Raw genomic sequence first — 23,248 nt, 5'->3', positions numbered from 1 at the left:
TTGTCCAGGGTAGATATGATCGTCCAGTCCATAAACCAAACTTCATTTCATTTTTATAACTTAACAAGTTATAACTTAACAAGTTTTTTTTTTCAAAATGAAACCATCATTTAATTTGCTGCTCATTATTTTAATGGAGGGAGTCACACGTTCAGCTTTTGTGTGATATATAACTGATAAAATGCTGTAAAACTAAAAATGTCAATATGCAGTATTTTGTCAGCTCTTTTCCCCAAATCCTCACACTAATATCTACCACTTTATGTAACGATTCAGCAATGCCGTTAAAAATAGATTTAGCACTTAGATCATTGTGTGAATAATGTGAAAATGTCTTGCTGGAGAACCAGATATTTTGTTGTACTTGCCTCAGATCTGTTTGATAGAACTGTCAAACAAAAAATAATATTACAAAAGTTTTCTTTTTCTTGCTTTCCTCACCTCTGCTGAAGGCACAGTCAAGCCTGATCATGTCCTTATCCACTGATCGCTGGCCTACATTGGCAATGACTCAAATTTAAAATTCTCATCTTTGTGTCTAAATCCCTCCATGGCCTCGCCTCTCCCTATCTCCGTAACCTCCTCCAGCCCAACAACCCTCCAAGAACTCAGTGTTCCTCCAATTCTGCCCTCGCGCTGGTGGCTGTGCCTTCAGCCGTCTAGGCCCTAAGCTCTGGAATTCCCTCCTTAAACGTCTCCACCTCTCTCCTTTTAAGACACTAAGGGAATCAAGGGATATGGGGATAGGGCGGGAAAGTAGAGTTGAGGTAGAAGATCAGCCAGGATCTTACTGAATGGCGAAGCAGGCTTGAGGGGACATGTGACCTATTCCTGTTCCTATTTCTTATGTTCTCTTATGTTCTTTATATGCTCCCTAATACCTACCCCTTTGACCAAGCTTTTGGTCATTTGTCCTAATATCTTCTTATGCTCGGTATCAAATTTTGTCCGATTACGCTCCTGTGAAGTGCCTTGGGACGTTTTACTATGTTAAAGGCACTATATAAATGTACGTTGTTGTTGCTGCTGCTGCTGCTGTTGTTGCTGTTGTTGTCTACCCACATGCAGGAGTTAATGGACGGCAATCAGGAGTCCTGGTTGATTGGGATGGGGTGGCGGGGGGCTGTGGGGAGTGGGGTGGGCGGTGGTGGTGGTGGTGGCAAGGCCAATTGAACCACCACTCCTGCCATTTTGGGATTGAAGCTGAGATCTTACTGGCCTGTATGGCTCAGCTACTCACTGGATAACCTCGCTGGGTCATGGCTTCTGCATCTGTTGCACTTGTTGCAAGGGACACCCTTTGCCATGGGCGTGTTATAAAACAAAAAAAAACTGTGTTTTATTTGCATGCATCCACGTTGAAATTTGGTAAAGTATTTGACATTTGTGTGACACTCTGTGCGACAGTTATAGAAAATATTTTTGGGGTATGAAATTTATATTTTATGCAATTTTGACCCTTTATGTTTAATTGACTGTCTTAACATTAAAATACAATAATAGGTCCAGGTGCCAGTGAATGACCAGTAACATGACTGTGCTTAGAGTTTCCTGGAGGAAGCCCATGCTCTCTCTGAACTGAAACATGATCTTATATGTATAGTAATCTTGGACCACAGGACCACATTGAAACCTTTTATTGATGAAGTACTCGCTGGAAACAGTACCTACATCTTAGAAGAGTTCACATGATGTTTGTAAAGTTTGCAAAAACCCATTTGGTGAAATACTGTAAGTGTTTACATTGAACTGAACTGTTACAGCACAGAGTTCAGATGACACATGGATTATCCTGTGCTTGCACAGGCAAACAGAAGCACCCGCCCCAACTGCTGCTCTGATTACCTGGCACTTCCTCAGAGTGGGCGCCTCTGTTGCACCTCCACAGGTATGGGCCACCTGCCCTAATTATTAAAATGACCCCCATTCCTGGGATTTGAGACAGGGTTAATGTCCTCAGCAGAGAGTGGCCATATGTCTCCCCCCCCCCCCCCCGCCCTCCCCCCCTCCACTCACTTCAGGCAGCGGAGCAGGGACCCTGAAATTTTGGACCCCACGGATTTAAGCACTGACCCCACGGTCCTCCATTTTGCACTTCTCCATCTGACACTGAGTCCTCATAAATACTTTCTGTCTCTTATTTTTTAAAATCTGGTTTCAGCTTATTCAGTACCATGTTCTACCCTGGATTCCCAAGGTCTTTAGTTTATTAGTAATCGCACATATGGAACCTTGGCAATGGCTTTCTAAAAGTCCAAATAAACCGTATCACGGGGAATACCACTATCTGCTCCATCTGTAATGTACTCAAAGCCATCAATGTTTTGTTGTACAGGACCTTCCTCTTGTAAGTCCATGTTGGCTGCTTCAATCTCAGCTTCTTCAGGATCTCATGCTATCGGGTGGATCGTGTTTCTAGGCAAAGATCAGAATGATGGCTTCCTTTACTCGCTGGTCACTGATGAGCCAGTGCAGACTCTGCCTGGATCTGTCTATTCGATCGCAGTCGGAGCAGGTTGTGGAATTATCAATAGAACATTCAGTGGAACACTCTGTCTCCATTTCAAGCCTTTTGTAACAAAGTATCAAAATTGTAGCAAACCCTTCAGTTTCCAAAGTAATCTGTTTGTTTTCACAGCTTTGATGAGTTTGTGAATCAGTGTTTGTTATAACTTCAACATTGTATCAAAGGGCCTGACCACACAATGGTCCATTGAAACTAAATGTTTCATTCCAGTGCCGCTTCCATTTTCATTCCTCGTAGTGCTCACAGTTTGAGAATCACTGACTTATGAAAATTACCTTCCATTTTTTGATAGGTATGTTGTACAGTCACACAGTAGTACAGCAGGTGCTGGAGGACTGAAAAATCGAGCTCAGATCCCTATTACTGGGTCTGCACCACTTTATCTCCAAGTGCAATCTCCTAGCAGGCTTTGTAGACTGGTTTAAAGCAGACCCTCCGAAAATACGCCATCACGATAAAGCCTCCTGCCATTTTTCATCTGCTTCTTCTTCCACATCTATTACCAGGCTGTGAATGTACCGGACACCACCTGGCCACCAGCTCCTGCCAGGCTTGCTGTGCTGCTGTCCTGTGTAGGGATGGTTCCCTAGAACGGGAACAAGATGCCATGGTGTTGTGCTTTCATATTAGATATTCTACTCTGATACAACATTACTGACCACTCCCACATGCGGACCTTGCTTCCCCTATGATCTGGAGTGTGCCTTCAACTATCCAATATCCAGTTAAATGTTAGCAAGATCCAGGGATTGAACAGAGAACCCTTACCACTGTGTGTCGGCTTACTGGAAAGAACCATATGCCACCACATCATTACCCTCATCTTTGCCAAGCAGATTGAATACATTCTATCAGACTGAGACTCGGGCTTATTTAAATAAAGCAGCTACATAAACGGCATACAGCATAAAACAATGTGTTATAAATGTTATTACTCTTCTAGGTATATATCAAAATATTAAAGATGCTGCTCCCTGAGCCATCTCTCACATGTATATTGAACATATGGAAATAGTTGTTCACTTCTTGTGTGGTGACACATATCATGGAATCAAGGACAAGCTCAGCTTGTTTTCTTGATGGAAAAATCTTTAGTAGACCCTCTGCTTGCTGAAGGCTGACTACAGCTTATCAACTGACCACCTGGCAACTGACTTCCCAAATAAACTTCTCCACAGAGATATAATTCCAAACCCTTTGCAAATATAAGAGATAAACCCCATATACACAGGACTGTAATTTCCACAATTTAATTAGAAGGCCACCCATTGTTTTATAGTGGGGCATAAGATGCTTGTCTTTGAATGTGATATCTCTGGCCATTTAAATAATGAATGCCTTAAACTTCCTCATAAGAACTAGTCATTACATTACAGTTTACATTTGTATGGCTCAGGAAACCTACACAAAGTGCCTGGTTTCTGAGCTAACTTTCTTTGAAAAATACCCAGTCACCTCTATGTAACGATAAAACTTTAACTCCTCACATGCTGTTTTGACCAAAAAAGGAATGCAAATCAAAAAATACATTTTTGTCACACAGGGCCATACGAGCCTCTTCCCACCTTACTTCATCTCACCCTATCAACATATCCTTCTCCCTTTCTCCCTCATGTACTTGTCCAGCTGCCCCTTAAATGCATCTATGCTATTCGCCTCAACCACTCCATGTGGTAGCATGTTCCACATTCTAACCACTCTTTGAGTAAAGAAGTACTCCTCACACCCACCTCACTTCACCAACCATCAAGCAGGGGTTTTGGGTCCTGTGCTTCATCATCATTTTTTTTAAAAATTCATTCACGGGATGTGGGCATTGCTGGCAAGGCCAGCATTTATTGCCCATCCCTAATTGCCCTTGAGAAGGTCGTGGTGAGCCACCTTCTTGAGCGAGATTTTACAACTGAGTGGCTTGCTAGGCCATTTCAGAGGGCAATTAAGAATCAACCACATTGCTGTGGGTCTGGAGTCACATATAGGCCAGACCAGGTAAGGGCAGCAGGCTTCCTTCCCTAAAGGACATTAGTGAACCAGATGGGTTTTTACGACAATCCGGTAGTTTCATGGCCATCATTACTGATACTAGTATTTTAATTCAGGATTTTTATTTAATTAATTGAATTTAAATTCACCAGCTGCCGTGGCAGGATTTGAACTCATGACTCTGGATTTTAGTCCAGGCCTCTGGATTACTAGCCCAGTAACATAACCACTATGCTACCGTACCCTTTTCAACAGACCTTGTTTTCTGCCTCCACATTTATTTTGCCTTCCCTTGGGTTTTGGCAGCCACCTCTGTTGCCTCATGCATGCTTTGAAAAAGTTGAAAAATTCAATTAGAATGTTTGTAGCTTTTGGAAAAACTGATTTTCTACTTCTATAATTGCCAATTATATTTAAGTGGTCACATCTCCCTAAAATTTTGTTGCAGTTATTCAAGGTCTGGCGATTCACATAATTTCCTCTCTCCACCCTCCCCCTCCACCCACCTCGCTCTTTGGCAAGGTCTCAATGCCAGGCCCAATATAAATATGTAATTAAGGTTCACCTCAAGAAATCCTACACATTTATCTACTGCAATATTTGTGAGTACTAAACTTGCAGTTTTGTTACTTTAGCATCCTTTTCTGAAAATTCATGCTGATACCCAAAACTAGGGGCCATAAATATAAGACAGTCACCAATATATCCAATAAGGAATTCAGGAGAAACTTCTTTACTCAGAGAATGGTTAGAATGCGGAACATGTTACCACATGGAGTGGTTGAGGCGAATAGCATCGATGCATTTAAGGGGCAGCTAGATAAGTACATGGGGGAGAAAGGAATATTGATAGAATGAGGTGAAGTAAGATGGGAGGAAGCATGTGTGGAGCATAAACACTAGTATAGACCTGCTGGGCTGAATGGCCTGTTTCTGTGCTATAAATACTATATAATACTATAGTATGTACTAAGTAATACTTCCATAGTCCCAGCGGCAGAGGGACAACCATGTTCCACACAGAATTTGATTCACTTCAACTGTACTTGAACCCTCAATTGCATTACTAAGCAGGTATTTACCCAGCTAGTTGATGCACAGTGAACTGTTTTATCTGGGAGTTTATTACAAATATTCAGGAGGTTATGGGAAGAAGAAAGAAAGAACGTGCATTTATATGGCACATTTTATGACCTCAGGACATCCCAAAGCGCTTTACAACCAATGAAGTACTTTTGAAGTGTAATCACTGTTTTACACATGAGGGGGCAGATGGGGCATCAGTTTAATGTCTCATCCAAAAGACGGCATGTTTGACAGTGCAGCACTCCTTCAGTATTGCACCGAAATATCAGCCTAGAGTTTGTCATTACGTCTCCAGAGTGGGACATGAACCCACAACCTTCTGACTCAGAGGTGAGTGTGCTGCCAACTGAGCCACGGCTGACAAGAACCCGTACAGTATTGTTGATGTAGCGAAACACCTCACGGCACTTCAAAAAGGGAGGAAGGAACAAAGGCCTGTTTGACGATTTATGAAGGTGGGGGGATACATAGCAAGTCAGAAGGGTTTAGGGATAGAATTCCAGAGCACAGCTGAAGGGAACACCATTGATGACGGAGCAGAGATAAGGAGCATGTACAGCTGGCCAGAATCATATGATCCGTGGGTATGAGATCAAACATAAAGGAGGCTTCAGAGATAGAGTGAGGTCATCTAGGGATTTGGAAATGAGGATGAGAATTTTGAAATTAGTGCACTGGGGGATGTGAGCTGTGGAGGTTGGCAAGGACAGGAGTGACAGGTGAGTAGGATATTACATTGGATAGGATGTGGACAGCGAGTGTTCAGGACAAGTTGGAGTTCATGTAAAGTGGAACTTGGGAGGCCAGTGAGGAGAGCATTGTAGTAGTCAACTATTGATGCTACTGGCTGTTATCAGGGGCATACGGCATAGGTGGGTATGTTCAAGGTGTTCAAACACTCCCCAAAATCTCTATAATTTTTTTTATCGGACTACTCCTTCTTTTGAATTAACATGCCTTAGATCACCTGACAGAACACAGAAACAACAGATGTTCTTCCAGCACTATTAAGTTCTGCAATTCCACCAGTGAAAACCAATTAGTTGTGCTTGAGCTTCTAAATGTCCATTGGGATATTGCAGTGAATAGTAGCAAATTACTGATAGACTAGCGACACATAACCGGACATTTGGACTTGTGCTTTAGTGTCTTTGTCTGACAAGATGGCCTTTTCCCTTTCATTTCCTTTATTTGAATTGTTAGATTAATGGAAGTGATACTGTTTCTATTTGAACCTTATCATGAAATTCCTATTTGAAAAATAGACCTTTTGAAGTAGATTTATTTGGTCTGGCAAGCTCATATCCAAATACCCCCCCCAAAAAATGCTGCCTATGCCACTGTGTTATATTATTACTATTGCACCACTGCAAAGTGATTTTGGATGCACATTAATAACTCAGAACACTACTGAGCACAGTAAAGTCATGATGTGTGTGGGGTGTTTTAACACGTGCAGTAAAATCAAACTTGAAACACAAATCTTATCAGCTGTCGGAGCAGGCCAGGCTCCTTAATTTGACATTAAGAGCCATGTATATTACCACAAGCAAATTCCACCTGTTTGTTTCTGGTCTTTTGACTGTGCTCTGTTCATCCTTAAAATGTTTAAATAACAGCAACTTTTACTTAGTACCTTTAACATAATAAAACATCTCAAGGCACTTCACAGGAGCGTAATCAGATAAAAATTGGTGCTGAGCCAAATAAGAAGATATTAGGACAGGTGACTAAAAGCTTGGTCAAAGAGGTAGATTTTAAGGAGTGTCTTAAAGGAGGAGAGGTAGAGAGGTTTAGGGAGGGAATTCCAGAACTTAGGGCCTGGATTGTCTTGGAGAGTTTTTCTTTTATCGTTCTATTTTACAGATGAAGCAGAATGCTTTGTTATCCCAGCATTGCCCAACCCTGACAGAACTCTGAATTTCCCTTTGACAGGCTCCTTCCTACTATCTCTGCTCACTACCCACATGAACATGGAACCACATAGAAATTGTTAAAGAGAGCTGCTGCTGGTTTTTCATGTCCACAGTGATGAAGTACCCTTACATATTTCTTTATATATACATTTTGGCTACAATAAAAAAATCAACATGTGCTTTACCGTAATCTTTTCAATATTTTCTTTCCTCTATTCATTCTCGGGATGTGGGCATCGCGGGCAAGGCCCGCATTTATTGCCCATCTCTAGTTGCCCTGAGAAGGTAGGATGGGTCTTTTTCCTGAACCACTGGTAGCAGTTTGATATATCTGAGTGGCTTGTAGACCATTTCAGAGGGCAGTTAAGAGTCAATCACATTGGTGTGGGAATGGAGTCACATATAAGGCAGGCCGGGTAAGGACAGCAGGTTTCCTTCCCTAAACAATTTGCATTTATATAACGCCTTTTACATAGTAAAACACCCCAAGGCACTTCACAGGAGCATTATCAATCAAATCAAAATAGACAGGATTATGGTAAAGCACATGTTGATTTTTTTATTGACATCAAGCCACAGAAAGGGATATTAGAACAGTTAGGTAGGTTTTAAGGAGCGTCTTAAAGGGGAGAGGTAGAGAGGATTAGTGGGGGAATTCCAGTACTAAGGGGCTAGGCAGCTGAAGGCACGACCATCAATGGTGGGGCGATGGAAATCGGGGATGCACAAGAGGCCAGAATTGGAAGAGCATAGAGATCGCGGAGGGTTGTCGGAGGTCACAGAGATAAGAAGGGGTGAAGCCAAGGAGGGATTGGAACACAAGAATGACAATTTTAAATTTGTGGCACTGCCTGACTGGGAGCCAATATTTAGTCAGCAAGTGCAGGGCTGATGAGTGAACAGGACTTAATGTGAGTTAGGATACGGGTAGCAGAGTTTTGGGTGAAGTTTACAAGGGTATTTAATTAATTAAAGGGCATTAATGTACCAATCTAGTAGCTTCATGGGAACTGATACCTGTTTATTATTCCACATTTTTAAAACTGAATTCAAATTGTCAAAGTTCCATAGTGGGATTTGAACTCATGTTCTCCGCAGTATTAATCCAAACCTCTAGATTATTAGTCCCGTAACTATGCTACCGTATCCCAGTATATGCCTAAATAGAGTTGTGCTAAGTGTCAGAAAGTGCTTTTTTAATGTTTAAAAATAAGTTGCATAATTAGTTTTAATTCTTTGTATTGGTGAGTGCAAACATGAATTCACTGCATCGGGTAGAGAGAAATGCACAATGACACAACATCATGTATGTCCCTAAAATTGCTACATCATTAAAAGTAACTTCATACGCAAAAGTTCATGTCACATATTTGTGCCGGAACTGATAAAGCAGCTCGGATGTTGTAAATTTCGCAAAACGAGTAAGCGACGTTGAAAGCAATTTTTCACAACAGGCAAGTTTGAAAGTAATCCGGTCTGAAAACGCCCCAGTGTGAAACCCACTTTTAAACTCTTATCAGAGAGCACTGTCCTCGCCTTTTCTTAGCAAGCTGGGAGATAAACATTCACTAACCAGAGCTACCAACATCTGTGACATGTTGGGAGTGAAAAATATATAAATAAAGGAGCGAGGTAAATTGCAAATACATTTAAACAGATGAGTGTCCTTTTCTCCCTAAATGTATCAAAATACAACAGCAGCAGTTCAGTATGGATCTTTTACAACTGATAAGAGGAACAGATACCTTCATATGGGAATTCACATTCATTCCCTCTTTGCAATGCCACTTATCAGAGTAGTTATTCTTATATAAAACAAGAAAACTTAATAACTGGGGGGAAAAAAATACCCTTGTGTTTAATAAGTGGTTGCTGCTGGGAGACTGCCCCAGAAAAATACAGTCTTCCAGTATCCCGTCGGGCCAAGCAGCACAGATCTGATCCCTGCCCCTTCGTTACTAAGTTGCAAATTGTGATTGAGGAGCGGAGTTGCTGCACAGACAGAGCCACAGAAAGGAGAGGTGCTCACAGGTCTTTTAATATATATTATATATGGAAATCAGCATTTTCTTTTTTTTTAAAAATTGTTGGGTGCAAACTTTTCAATTTGTTTTCGGTGCCTGAGTGAAGGTTTTAGTCGATTCGGCGCTTAATTTTTTTTTGAAAAAAATTTATAAATCGCATTCTGATTTTATTTTTGTTTTAATTTTCTAGCGTTTTTCAACCCTGGTTTGGAAATGTTCGAGCAGATTGACCGCGAGGTTTTCCTCGCTTATTCCACTTACACCACTATCGTGCTGCTGAAGATGATGTTTATGGGGCCATTGACGGGCTATTTCAGGCTGACTCGTAAGGTAGGGTCCGGCACCTGGAGTTAAAGAGAACTGATTTCAAATAGCAGCTACCCCTCCTTTTTTGCCCCCCTTCCTCCTCCGGTCCTTTTAGCCACTTCCTGAAAGTTGTGTGCAGGCATATGCTTTGCAATACTTAGTGAACTTCTTAGACTTGTGACAGTGACTCAGGGGTTTCGGTTGTAAATTTAAAGATAAGTTCTAATGGCGCTTCCTGTAAGTGTAATACTTCCTTGTTCTTCTATCTTCCCCTCCCCCGAAATGCAAAAACCCATTTGCTTGATGTTCCTACACCCTGGAACCTCTCCCCCCCCCCCCCCCCCCATTGCTCCATATCTGCAGGTCTATCCACCCCCTAAACCTCAGTGCTCCCAGATAGGAGTTTTCGCTTCTTTCCAGCTTTTCAAAAAAACTGATAAGTCATTTGACTCATTAACTCTGTGTGACAAGTTAGTATTCCCACTCCAATGCACAATCTCATCCAACCCTGGGAATCTCTCATTCTCTTCTCTTTCTCCCCCCATGTTGTCAGACCAACATGATCCTTTTCTTTTACCCCCACCCAAACAATTGCCATGTTTAATAAGCCTAACCCCAGAAGCTGTGTACTCCTAAACTCTAATGCCCCAGTCCTGAACAATCTCAGCACACCCAAATCAATAGTTCCAAGCTCCGCTATTATACCAGTTTTACCAAGCAGGGGAATTATTCCACCCCCCCCCCATCCTAACTAAGCTCGGAAGCCCTCTTTATCTCCTCCCTCCCCCCCCCCCAATCTTCTCAACCATCTTTCTGTTTCTTTGTTTTCAAAATGGCAAAAGCTAGAATTTGATTACATATGTAAATCAACCTATAATATAACTGATTACATTTTTCATGGAAAAGTTGTCAAAATCAGAGAATCTGGTCCCCAAAACAGTAGTAAAAATCCCAGAATACCACCTGAGAAAAATGCAATTTGGTTTATTTAATCAGAGTAAATCAATAGCCTTCATAAAACATTGTATATTAAATGAAATATTGTATTCTTGGACTCAGAGCAGCGCCATGTATAATAGGCATAGGTTGATTTTCCAGTTACAGATCCTGTGTGTGAACCAAAATGTTAACTTGTCAATTTTGGATACTGATGGATGTATGTGTATTTTTAGGGTATTCTGTTCTTATTTCATGGCTTTGTATTTTAACCCACCAAGCAGAAGTGTAACCACATTTAGAAAAATGGGAGGGGGTGGGGGGAGGGAGAGAGAAAGAAAGAAAGAAAAGAGAAACATCAGGGGCAATTCTGGGCTTTGGGGGGGGGTGGTGGGGTTGAGGAAAGAGGGACATATAACCCAGGCCAAAAAGTTTAAGTGGGCAAACACCCCATCTCATTTATTTCCTTTCCTCTCTTCACTTCTCTTCCCCCACACCAGCCTCTGGTTGTGCCTGGGTACAAATGATAACTATTCCCATTTAGCTCACCCCTTGATGTACCCTGAAGCTTGTTAATTGTCATGTGGAGTGGAGGCAAAGAAACAGGAGTAGGAAGCCAAGAGCTGGAGGAATTGGCTCTGCAGTTTGGAAGTCTAGTGAATTTTTAATTGTCTTATAGAGGAGAATCAGAGTGCCCTATTGTAGGGCATTAATTGAAATATATATTTAATAAAATTGAGAAAAATGACTGCATAGATGTGGCTATCATAAAAAAGGTGATGGGCATGTGGTGTGGAAGATGCAATATTACAGATTAACCTGCTAGACTTTGGTAATTGTACAGTTTCTGCAAATGCAAGTTTGATAAAATATTAAAGGATAACACCTGGTGTGTATAGTCTGAGATTTCATACAGCAACTGGACCATAATAACAGTGCTTTTCTTTGTCTTTATATTGATTCCCTGAGCTAAAACTTCCACGTGCCCTTAATTTTGTGCAGGAATATGTCCCATCAGTGGGCCTCTTGTGTTATGTTGTGATTTTGTTACTTTATAAATGATATTTGAGCTTGTGTGTATATGTGTATAATAGGATTTTTAAGGTGGTGGTTCAGACTGTTAGTTGTGGATTCAGAAATAGATCCTGGTGCTATCTTGTTACATAAACTGAGATAACAGAAGTTTAGCACTATTTTAGATTTACACATACCACAAGAAATAGTTTATACAGTGGAAACCACTGTACTTCTATAAAGATGTGACCCAGTCTATTGACAAATAACTTTTTATAAACAATATTTGTGAACAGGTGTTTACGAATCCCGAAGATGCTCGGGCACACGGTGGCAAAGATGAAGAAACCAAGAGAAAATATATGAGGACTGATCCAGACATTGAGCGTGTGAGAAGGTGAGACTTGTTACGGGATTTAAAAAAAAACTCTAGTGACTTCAGTGTAAACTTCCTTATTTCCATAATTCTGCTTTCCTGTTTTTCATGCCCACAATCAATCTCATTTTGCAAATATCAATTTTATAGCAAGCCAACAGTTGTTTAGCACCTGGGTTCACTATTACCTGTACCAATGAGCATTAGGTGCTTTGATAACATTATGTGTCTTTAAAAAAATGGTAAACTATAATGAAACATGTAGGTTATGTTGAGTTACAGGATAGTGACATGTTGAGCGGTTGAATGGACACACATGTTAAGGAGATAAATAACATTTGTACCAGTTACCTTATCGCACAATATATTCTTTCTGCAGCTGTTTACAGTCCAACTTTGAGAATCTATTGACTCCCCAGTCTGTTTTTAATTCTGCCTCTCCCCAGTACAGTGATTCTACCTTGAGTACATCAATTCTATTTTCCAGTATGAACTCTACATTTTAGTACACTCATTCCATATTTCCTCAGTGTAAACATGGGATTGTTAACTTCTGTTTGTTCAAATCAAATCTTAATGTTTGCTGCTTGTTTCTACTCCCTGCAGATGTCATCAGAATGACCTGGAGAACATTGTTCCATTCATTGGCATTGGTCTCTTGTATGCCTTCACTGGCCCTGACCCGAGCACAGCTTTACTGCACTTCAGAATCTTTGCTGGTGCCAGGATCTTCCACAGTATTGCTTATCTGGTGCCTCTTCCCCAGCCAGCACGAGGCTTGAGCTGGATGGTTGGTATGGGAGTGACCTTTTCAATGGCTTACAGAGTGCTGAAGATAGGAATGCATCTTTGAATGAAAGCACCAATTGTTTACACAGCATTCTATAACCAGGTTTTTTTTTTGCATTCCACTCTTGCATTTGTTAAAATGTAACCTCAGTAATTGGTGTTTAAGTGACTAAAATATAAGATTCATGTTTAATTTGTTTGAAAATGGAGGGAGGAATGGGAATACAAACCCAAAAAAAACCCAACTTTCCAGGTCGTGTGTGTGTACGTGACTAGCCGGTAGCAATGATTTGTCTTTGGTTCAAGTGGAATAACCTGTTTGGGAAGCGGCTTCTACATTTGTTATTCTTGGGAGCTGGTTGTGTGTCGGCCAGCTCCCAGGGTGCATGCTGTTATATCAGTCTTACCACAGTCTGTGGCGGTAGACCCAGTTTCACCTGTGGGCTATGAAAAACAGATTTAACAGCAGGTCAGGAGCCGGCTCATGGAATCCCAATTAAGTGCCAAAGCAGCTGACCAGGCAGTGCCTGAAATTAGCCCTACATTACATCCTTGTATAGTTTCAATTTAGCACGAGAGTATGTGAATATTCACACTCAGTTAAGGGCTAGGGTTGAATTCTATTAATTGAAGCTCCAGAACTTGCTTTTTGGGAATCTGACCTAATGTGTCCTAAGCCTGACATTTAAGATGTTTTTCTTTGCGGCTTCAGCAGTTCAGTTTGCAGGAAGATAATGACCAGGCGAGGTCCTCCTGTGATTATTATAATGTGAAAACCACTCTTTCACGCACCTATGATTCTGCATTTGGGATCAGGGCGGTTGTCTTAACAGCCGTGGAGAGCCGGGGCTCGGACTCTGTCACCCCACAAACTAAACTCCGGTAGCAGTAAATGTAAAGGCACTCCTTGAAGTACAATCATTAAAAATACAGTGCCTTGTAAATTCTAGTGCTGTAGAGTGTTCTGACATTTGAGCATGGTTGGGAATTTTATATTCCTGAGCAACAACCTCTATTGTCAGAAAGTGACCATAAGGATAGTGAACATGTACAATCTACCCTTCTCAATCTGGACAAAACCATTGTCTTTCAAAATCTGTCAGATTTGCAATGTTATTAGAATAACAAATTCAAGCTGACTGACCTAATACTGTACAAAAGACCCAGCAAATCATAACGCTTTTACAGTACAAAGAATCTGATGCAAATTTAACCTGCTATGCAGAGTTTTAAAATGTAACAAAAGTGCTGTGTGACATTGTCTTAAAGTGCTGTTGTACTCAGCCTTGTTGCTGTGCTGGCCTCTGTGTACACTTATATGCCTTGTTTTGGGAATGAATCCTGTTGCATCTCTTGAAAATTTATCTATCACTAATGAACAAATCATATGTGTACACACTAACCCTTCAAATTTATTATGAGTGAATGATGATTACAAGATGAAAACATTTAAAGTTATGTAGAAATTATGGCGGTTTCTACAATAAAATCCTGTTTGTGATGCTGTTCTTTTAATACGTATCAGAAATACTGAGAGCACACAGTCTTGGTGATGAATGGAGAGAGAACCTGTTAAGCAGAAGAGTTCTATAACTGCCACAAGGCTCAGTGGGTTTATACAATGAGTAGCTGAGCCATTTAGATGATCCCAGCATTGATTCCCAGTCTCCACTGAGGTGATCAGTTTTAGCCAGGGCTGATGATAGACACCTATAGTTAGCCTCAGCCACCCTCCACACCCCACAGGGAAAGAAAGATGGGCCAGGATTCCTGGTGCAGATCACCACTCAACAGCCTCAGTTAAAATTGCTTGTGTATTGATGATGGGTGAGGACAGCATTGGATGTGATGCCACCACAGTTGAATAGTCTGCTGCCACTTGTGAATAACGTCCACTTGTGCGAGGGCAACTGTGTCAATGGCACTGACCTCCAGCAGGGAAGGAAAAAAACTGCATTTAAGGTGTCTATTCAGTTGTAATTGAACAATTTTGCTTAAAGTCAAAACTTGTTTAGTTTTGATGAGGGTTGGTAATGAGTTCCAATCATTTTAATAGCTATTTGAATGTTTGCTTTAAAAGGGAATGTGGTATCTGTACTTCTAACAATTTTTCTTATCACGCATTTCTTAATGTATAACACTTTTTGTATTAATAAACTCTTGAAGTAAACCTGTTTTGTCGTGGTCATGTTTTGAATAAACCGGGACCTATCTTTTAAGTTACATTTATTTAGGTACCAGTAGAAAAATGTCAGCCTAGAAATTTAGTTCAGTACAAGGTTTATAAGGGAGGGATGGTTTTTGATGAAGAAATGTGATATCAAACTGTTTAAAAAGCTGAAAATGTAGTCTGATTCTGAGTTGTGATTTGCTGAAGAAACATTCCTAAATTTTATCCTAGTATAATTTTTGTTTATTGAATATTATTTTACTTAGAAATGTTAATCTGTTTTCATGTTAATTCTGCTAAGGTATGGTGGTTGGCATTGATTATATTGGAGGCGCTCTGTGACAGTGCTCCATAAATGTCCAATAAGTAATTTGTGGTATTGGTGACTTAAACAGAAAATGCTAGGATATAGAAATCGAAGACAGGTTCCAGGAATTCTCGCTGATGTTCAATGAAGCATTGGCTAGATCACCTGAGGACTGTTGCTTGGTTTTATTTACAAAAGGCATTGAAGTGTTAGAAAGGGTTCAGTGAAAGGCATTAAGAATAGTACTGAGTATTAATCAATAAAGACTGGTTGAGGAAACGCAATTGATTCTCGGGCAAAGGAAGATGGAGAATTTGGTTCAATTTTTAAAAATCATGTTAGTGGTGTAGATCCGGGCAGTGCATTGTGCTGAACTAGGAGAGCAGTACAGAGTGTAATTACAAACTGAAAAAAATGTCGAATTAATATATTACTTGAGTAGCCTCTTCATTGTTGGACCGTGGAAGCAATACAACCATAAGAATGACTGTTCACCCAATCACCAGGAAAACTGTCGTGAGCCAGATAGAGGCAGAGCGAGAGAAACACTGACACAGGTGAGTGAGAAAAGGAGCCATGACTAGAGAGTACAGTAGGTGAGAAAAACAAATGAGCAAGAGAACAGAGCCAGAACCAGAAAGATACTGTGGGATGGAATGAATGGTGACAATATAAAGGCATCCTTGGAGTTGATTGGCAATGATTGAAAGATAAGAGCTGGTGTTTGAAAGCCTGATGCTGGTTGATGAATGTCAGCAGGAGTTGGGGCAGCATTAGATGCACCACAGGCTTCAGGAGCAAAAAGAGATGGATTATTGGAGCAGCTGGTTGAAATATTTGTCAGATTGTACTGCCTGAATATTGTAAGGAACTGTGGCAGTTCGGTCTGGCAATGAAAGAAGAAATTTTATGGGAGGCGATGGTGAGGCACAAATATAATTCATTGGAAATTTAACTAGATATTATATGGGTCAGAAACTGAGGCTCCACTGCTGGTACAGAGCCTCGTGAGATGCAAACGCAGGTTGTGGAATTTAATTCATTGTGCCATAGAAAACCTATTGGTATGAAAGTAATGGTAAATAGCAGCATTGATCCTTATCTGGGGGGTTGAGAGATTGCATCCTGAAATCGTGGGATCACAATAGACATCCAGGATTGTAAGCCCTATTTAATGCTAATAAAATTATGGTTTATAAAGGGTATTAGGCCTCGACAGGTTTCTGAATATCAGCAATTTCATCGCTCACACCTTTCTATCACTTCCCTTTTCTACCCTAGTTATCGTCCCAGCTTGTCATGTGTGCAAGTATTAGGGCATAATACAGAAATAGCGAACAGGCCCAAATGCTGGATTACTCCGAGACAGCGAGAGGAAGTGTGTATATACAGGGTGATTCTAGGTCTAAAGCTCCACACACCAGGAAGGCATATTGAGTAATTGTGAATGCAAAGCCCATGATCCCCCGTCCATTAAAATTAATGGATGGAATATTATGGGCTGCAAAACCATGATATTCCAAGATGCACTCCTTGCCACCACCAATCCTCTCAGTTGTGGAATCAACTGTGTAATGTGCCAGTGGAAGTGTTACTGAATACATAAATCTATCATTTTCTGATTGCATTCTAAATATTTCTTGAATGGGCTCCCAGACACTCAAATGACTATTATGCTGAGTTTAGATCACATTGTACAGATCAGTTTGGTCACTCTTCAGTGTGGCACTTTTTAGCTCTATACAAACCATGAGGCCGAGGTGGGTAACTGCAGAGTACAAAGTGCAGCCAGAAAGACCCCCTTTATATTGTGGCTCTAAATTGCATTCTATCCACTAGGAAAGACCCAATCTGTGTGTGCTTACAGGCACATTAGGGGCTCTGCTCCCTTGTCAGTCTGAGTAAATTTTAAACTTGAAGTCTGGCAAGCAGTATCCACTCCCTGAAAACAATAAAAAGGACTCTGTCATCTCTCAAAAAATGTCCAGCAGGTTAAATATGCTGCCTGGCACTTTTAAAGTTCAGCTGGAGTTATACTCTCAAGTGGTTATAACACAACCTGTTCAGGGATGGTCTCAAACCACTGGAATGCAGTGCATCCTGGAATAGTTGCACTGCTGAACTTCTATAATTTGTGGAGATAAGCTTGATAAAATGGAATAAGTGATAAGAAATAGTTTTATTGGTCTCCAAAAGTTTGATGTTTGATTGGGGGCAACTGCGGGCAATGGTTCATGCACATCCAACAGTCTCAGAGCAGTCAAAATCGAGTTGACGTAAATCAGGTCCAGGGGGGCTGCTAGTGGGCAGTTTTAAAATCCCCATTTCATTATCTGACTATCTTGTTGTTCTGTGCTGTTATGTAGTAGCAGTTTTCCCAATCTGAATACTGACCATGTGAGATAGAGGGCTTTACACTTATAAAGGAAACCATCTTAAGTTTAGATAATACATTTATATAACACACAGTTGCCATGTATGTAACATTGCATCCTCTTATTAAATCTACATTGGTAAATATGTGCAAATCTATATTTATTAAAAATTGTATGTCTGTGTGCACTTCCTGTCTACAAAATCTTGCTTGCTATTGTCACTATTTTTGACACATTTCTATGGCAACCTTTGCCTTTATGATTCTTATGTCCACATTTATAGTGGAAACTGTCTATTTCAACTCATCACTCTATAATTGCGCAATCTGGCCACCAGGCACTGCTGCATTATCTTACCCCCAACAAATTATTCAAAATGCTTTCTGAAAATGTTTCAGTTGACATTTTTTCTTAGTAATGGAAATTGCTAATGTCCACATAAAGGTTTAAGCAAAATAACAATTCAAGCATCTAGTTTCACAGTAACATTTAATAATGAAGTTATAAATTTATCAGCTGAACTGTTTTCTGTGTCTTTTAATGCCTTCGGTAAAGTTTTTACTTGAAGGTCTCTGCTTCTCTTTAAAAGCCGAGCTTGGCTGTGATATTTTTGCTCAGAGTTGTGACACTGTAGTCTGAGCACATGCACTGATGGAATATTTTTATTGAGCTTCTAGCAATTTCTGGTTTGTTCAAAATTATTTGAAGAAAATCTAGAGTACAAATATCAAAAGCTTTTTTAGATAACATTGAGTTTCTTTTAAATAGTGGTTGTTTGTGTGAGAACAATAGTATTTTGTAGCTTTTGTTTTGTGTTCTTCAGAAAGTGCATTAAACTGAGAAAACATATTTCCTCATGCTAATAGTTCAGTTTCCAAAAAACATTCAATTGAATTTTGAAGCTGACTAGTTACTTCATCTGTGTTTTGTTGAGAATTAGAAAAAGTATTTGTTCTAATTGCTATACCTGAGAGAATGAGATTCTATTTACTACCACCTGTAAGACAGAGAAACACCAATCGAGGGGGAGAGTCTTTTTCCTCATTCTAATTTGTATTTTTTTAAAAAAACAAACAGTATGTTGAAATTTGAAAGCAAACAAAACCTCTGAGGGAATTTAAAAGGAAGATAGGGTATGAGGGGGAAGGGAAAGGCTGTGGGTGAGGTGTCCTATAGCCCCTCACCACCTACCCTTGGGAGGAGTGAGTGGGGAGGACTAGATGGAAGATACAGAGTGAGATGAGTGAGGGAAAGGATACAGATGCTGAGCAATTTTTCAAAGAGATAAAGGTAGGGCAACTGATTGGAATGAGGGGTGATAGGAAGGCGGAATGATAGCGGGCACAATGGGAGCAAGATGGTGGGGGGGATGTATGAGTGATTGGGGAGCAGCTGAGAATGGAATAAAACCACTGAGATCGACAGTCCACACCCAAAATGCATTCTGCAGCCATTGGTGGATTTTAATGTTGCAACACCCACCACATTCCACTCAAAAGTGAAGGAAGAGTGACCGAGAGAAACAGCAACATGAAGACAGCAGATACAGGTAATGAAAGAAAGGCTTGCATTTAAAACTAGCACCTTTTAAGACCTCAGGATGTCCCAAAGCACTTTACAGCCAATGAACTACTTTTGAAGTGTAGTCACTGTTGTAATGTAGGAAACACGGCAGCCAATTTGCAGCAAGGTCCTACAAACAGCAATGTGATAATGACCAGATAATCTGTTTTAGTGATGCTGGTGGAGGGATAAATATTGGCCAGGACCCCGGGGAGAACCGCCCTGCTCTTTGAATAGTGCTGTGGGATCTTTTACATCCACCTGAGAGACGTTAAACTGACGGGGACTCAGTTTAACGTCTCATACAAAAGTTGCCACTTCCGACAGTGCAGCACTCCCTCAGTACTGCACTGAAGTGTCAGTCTAGATTTTGTGCTCAAGTCTCTAGAGTAGGACTTCAACCCACAACCTTCTGATTCAGAGGTGAGATTGTGGCCACTGAGCCTTGGCTGATACCTAAGAGACCATCTTCCCTGATCTATCATGTGCAACACCATGGAAGATCCACCAGTAGTTTAAAACAATCCTTAGTTGAATAACTTTTACTATTTTACTATTACCAGTTCATGATATATAATGAAAAAAAAATTAATAGAAGTGAATATACAACTGCATTAAATAAATAACTGGTACTTGGAAGTGCATTATACAGAGAACAGTGATCATTAGGGATGATTTCAAAGTTGTGATTTAATCTAATCTAACTGAAACCAATTATACTTTGTACTTGTGGTTAATGATCATATCTAATCACCTCAAGAATAGTATCATAGTATCCATGATGTGGAGATGCCGGTGATGGACTGGGGTGGACAAATGTAAGGAATCTTACCACACCAGGTTATAGTCCAACGGTTTTATTTGAAAATCACAAGCTTTCGGAGATTATCTCCTTCGTCAGGTGAGTGAGTGACGAAGGAGATAATCACGAAGGACTCACTCACCTGACGAAGGAGAAAATCTCCGAAAGCTTGTGATTTTCAAATAAAACTGTTGGACTATAACCTGGTGTTGTAAGATTCCTTACAAGTATCATAGTATGTTACAGCACAGAAGGAGGCCGTTCACCCCATCATGCCTGTGCTGGCTCTTTGAAAGAGCTATCCAATTAGTTCCATTCCCCTGCTCTTTCCCCATAATCCTGTAAATCTTTTCCCTTCAAGTATTTATCTAATTCCCTTTTAAAAGTCACCATTGAGTCTGCTTCTACCACCCTTTCAGGCAGTGTATTCCAGATCATAACACTCTGCGTAAAATAATGTTTCCTCATGTCGCCTCCTGTTCTTTTGTCATTCACCTTAAATCTGTGTCCTCTGGTTACCTTCTGCCACTGGAAACAGTTTCTCCTTATTTACTCTATCAAAACCCTTCATGATTTTGAACACTATCAAATCTCCTCTTAATCTTTTCTGCTCTAAGGTGAACAAGCTCAGCTTCTCCAGTCTCTCCACATAACTGAAGTCTCTCATCCCTGGCACCATTCTACTAAATCTCCTCTGCACCCTGTCTAAGGCCTTAACATTCTTCCTAAAGTATGGTGTCCAGAATTGAACACAATATTCCAGCTGAGACCTAACCAGGGTTTTATAAAGGTTTAGGATAACTTCCTTGCTTTTGTACTCTATGCCTCTATTAGTAAATCCCCTTTTAGTAAAGCTTTTTTAACAGCCTTCTCAACTTGTCCTGCCACCTTCAAAGATTTGTGTACACAAATGTATTGGCAAAGAGAACCATTAAATTTGATCTTTTTTTCTGAAATTGGGACATAATTTCTGGGGACGGAAGGAATTGGAGGGCTGGTATGTTCCTTGAAAACTGTACTGAGATACGCCATTAATCTTGATCCTTTTTTTGGTCTAGGAAACGTAAACATAGTAAAGGACTTAATCACTTTATTCATTCTCTTTGCCAGCCCCCAGGTCTGTCTGTTCCTGTACCCCCTTTAAAATTGCACCATTTAGTTTATGTTGCCTCTCCTGCAGCTGGAAGGTTTTTTCCAGTGGGGTCTTGCAAGGCTCAGTACTAGGTCCCTTGCTTTTTGTGGTATATATTAATGGTTTGGACTTGAATGTGGGGGCCTTGATCAAGAAGTTTGCAGATGATACAAAAATTGGCCGTGTGGTTGATAGTAAGGAGGAAAGCTGTCGACTGCAGGAAGATATCAATGGACTGGTCAGGTGGTTAAAAAATCATACGGGATACTTCCCTTTATTAGCTGAGGCATAGAATATAAGAGTAGGGATGTTATGCTAGAATTGTATAAAACATTGGTGAGGCCACAGCTTGAGTACTGCGTACAATTCTGGTCACCACATTACAGGAAAGATGTGATTGTACTAGAGAGGGTACAGAGGAGATTTACAAGGATGTTGCAGGACTAGAGAATTTTAGTTATGAGAAAAAATTGGATAGGCTGGGGTTGTTTTCTTTGGAACAAAAGAGGCTGAAGGGAGATTTAATTGAGGTATATAAAATTATGATAGAGTGGATAGGAAGGACATATTTCCCTTAGCAGAGGGGTCAGTGACCAGGGGGCACAGATTTAAAGTAATTGATAGAAGGATTAGAGGGGAGTTGAGGAGAAATTGTTTCTCCCAGAGGATGTGGGGGTCTGGAACTCACAGCCTGAAAGGGTGGTAGAGGCAGAAACCCTCAACTCATTTAAAAAGTACTTGGATGTGTACTTGAAGTGCCGTAACCTACAGGGCTACGGACCAAGTGCTGGAAAGTGGGATTAGGCTGGATAGCTCTTAATTGGTTGGCACAGTCATGATGAGCTGAACGGCCTCTTTCTGTGCCGTAACTTTCTATGATTCTATGATTCTCCTCATTCTTCCTACCAAAATGTATCACTTCACACTTCGCTGCATTAAATTTCATCTGCCAAGTGTCTGCCCATTTTACCAATCTTTCTATGTCCTCCTGAAGTATGTTACTACCCTCCACATTGTTTACTACATTTCCGAGTTTTGTGTCATCTGCAAACTTTGAAATTATCCCCTCTATACCCAAGTCCAGGCCATTAATATATATCAAAAAGAGCAGTGGTCCTAGTACTGGCCCCTGGGGAACACCACTGTATAATTCCCTCCAGTCTGAAAAACAACCGTTCACCACCACTCTCTGCTTTCTGTCCCTTAGCCAATTTCGTGTCCATGCTGTCACTGTACTTTGTACTCACTCCTGTAATCATGATTTTACACTTCCAAGCATCTATTGCTTGTGTATTTTGTTCAAAATCCTCACACAGCATATTGTCTATCTAGTTCAAAGGGTAGCGTTGGGAAGAGGCCCAGTCAGCAAGATAAGAAACAATGCCAGTGTCACATTTTGGACTTTTTGATCATTCTTTTTCTTCACAAAGGATTTTGAGACTGAGTTGTGTTTAAGGGTCGTGTTTTAAAACAAAATGAATTTGCGCAGGTTTAAAATGAAAGGCTGGAAACTGTACATCAAAGCCAGATGATCCAGTTTGGGTTATGTCACCGCTCACTGCCGATTTCACACTGTGACAATGAGGATCTAATATCTCATCCGAGCTCCATTAGCCAGGATGACCAGAGACGTTAAGTAATTTATCATCTTGTCTTGGGTGGCCAAACACCGACAACCATTGTGGTGAGGATTATTCTATTCCTATTGACATGGGATGAGATGTCTATGGCGCACGTAATCCTCGGACAGGGGGCAGTAAGTGTTGTTGACAGGCCTGCTGGTGAATCCCTGCATGGGAAGGTGTCAGATACACCACACCTCCTCATTCTAGGGCCAGAATTAACAGAGAAAAGTGACAGAGGTGCACAGGGACAGTCAGGTTTATGAACAGAGGATTGCGAGACACAGCCTTTACTTTGGAGCTGGAAGCTATATTGCAAA

At 40.7% G+C, this 23,248-nt stretch overlaps 1 protein-coding gene across 3 annotated transcripts in view; it reads left to right on the top strand.

Annotated features, from left to right (window-relative positions):
- Positions 1-15,127, top strand: part of LOC137341568 (microsomal glutathione S-transferase 1-like) — a 248,054-nt gene extending 232,927 nt beyond the window's left edge. Inside the window, exons 1-4 of one of the 3 annotated variants that reach the window (XM_068004770.1) lie at positions 9,432-9,533; positions 9,727-9,866; positions 12,089-12,189; positions 12,775-15,127. In XM_068004770.1, coding sequence (XP_067860871.1) covers positions 9,750-9,866; positions 12,089-12,189; positions 12,775-13,021 — 465 coding nt within the window. In that variant the 5' untranslated portion in view covers positions 9,432-9,533; positions 9,727-9,749 and the 3' untranslated portion in view covers positions 13,022-15,127. Of the gene's footprint in view, positions 1-9,431; positions 9,544-9,726; positions 9,867-12,088; positions 12,190-12,774 lie in introns of those variants that run through there. The other 2 variants (XM_068004768.1, XM_068004769.1) reach the window with 2 other exon arrangements.
- The last annotated feature ends 8,121 nt before the right edge of the window (positions 15,128-23,248 follow it).

Source organism: Heptranchias perlo, chromosome 24 (genome assembly GCF_035084215.1).
Source record: "Heptranchias perlo isolate sHepPer1 chromosome 24, sHepPer1.hap1, whole genome shotgun sequence".
NCBI classification, from domain to species: Eukaryota; Metazoa; Chordata; class Chondrichthyes; order Hexanchiformes; family Hexanchidae; genus Heptranchias; species Heptranchias perlo.
Note: the sequence above shows the minus strand (reverse complement) of the source record. Positions and strands in the feature narration are given on the sequence as shown.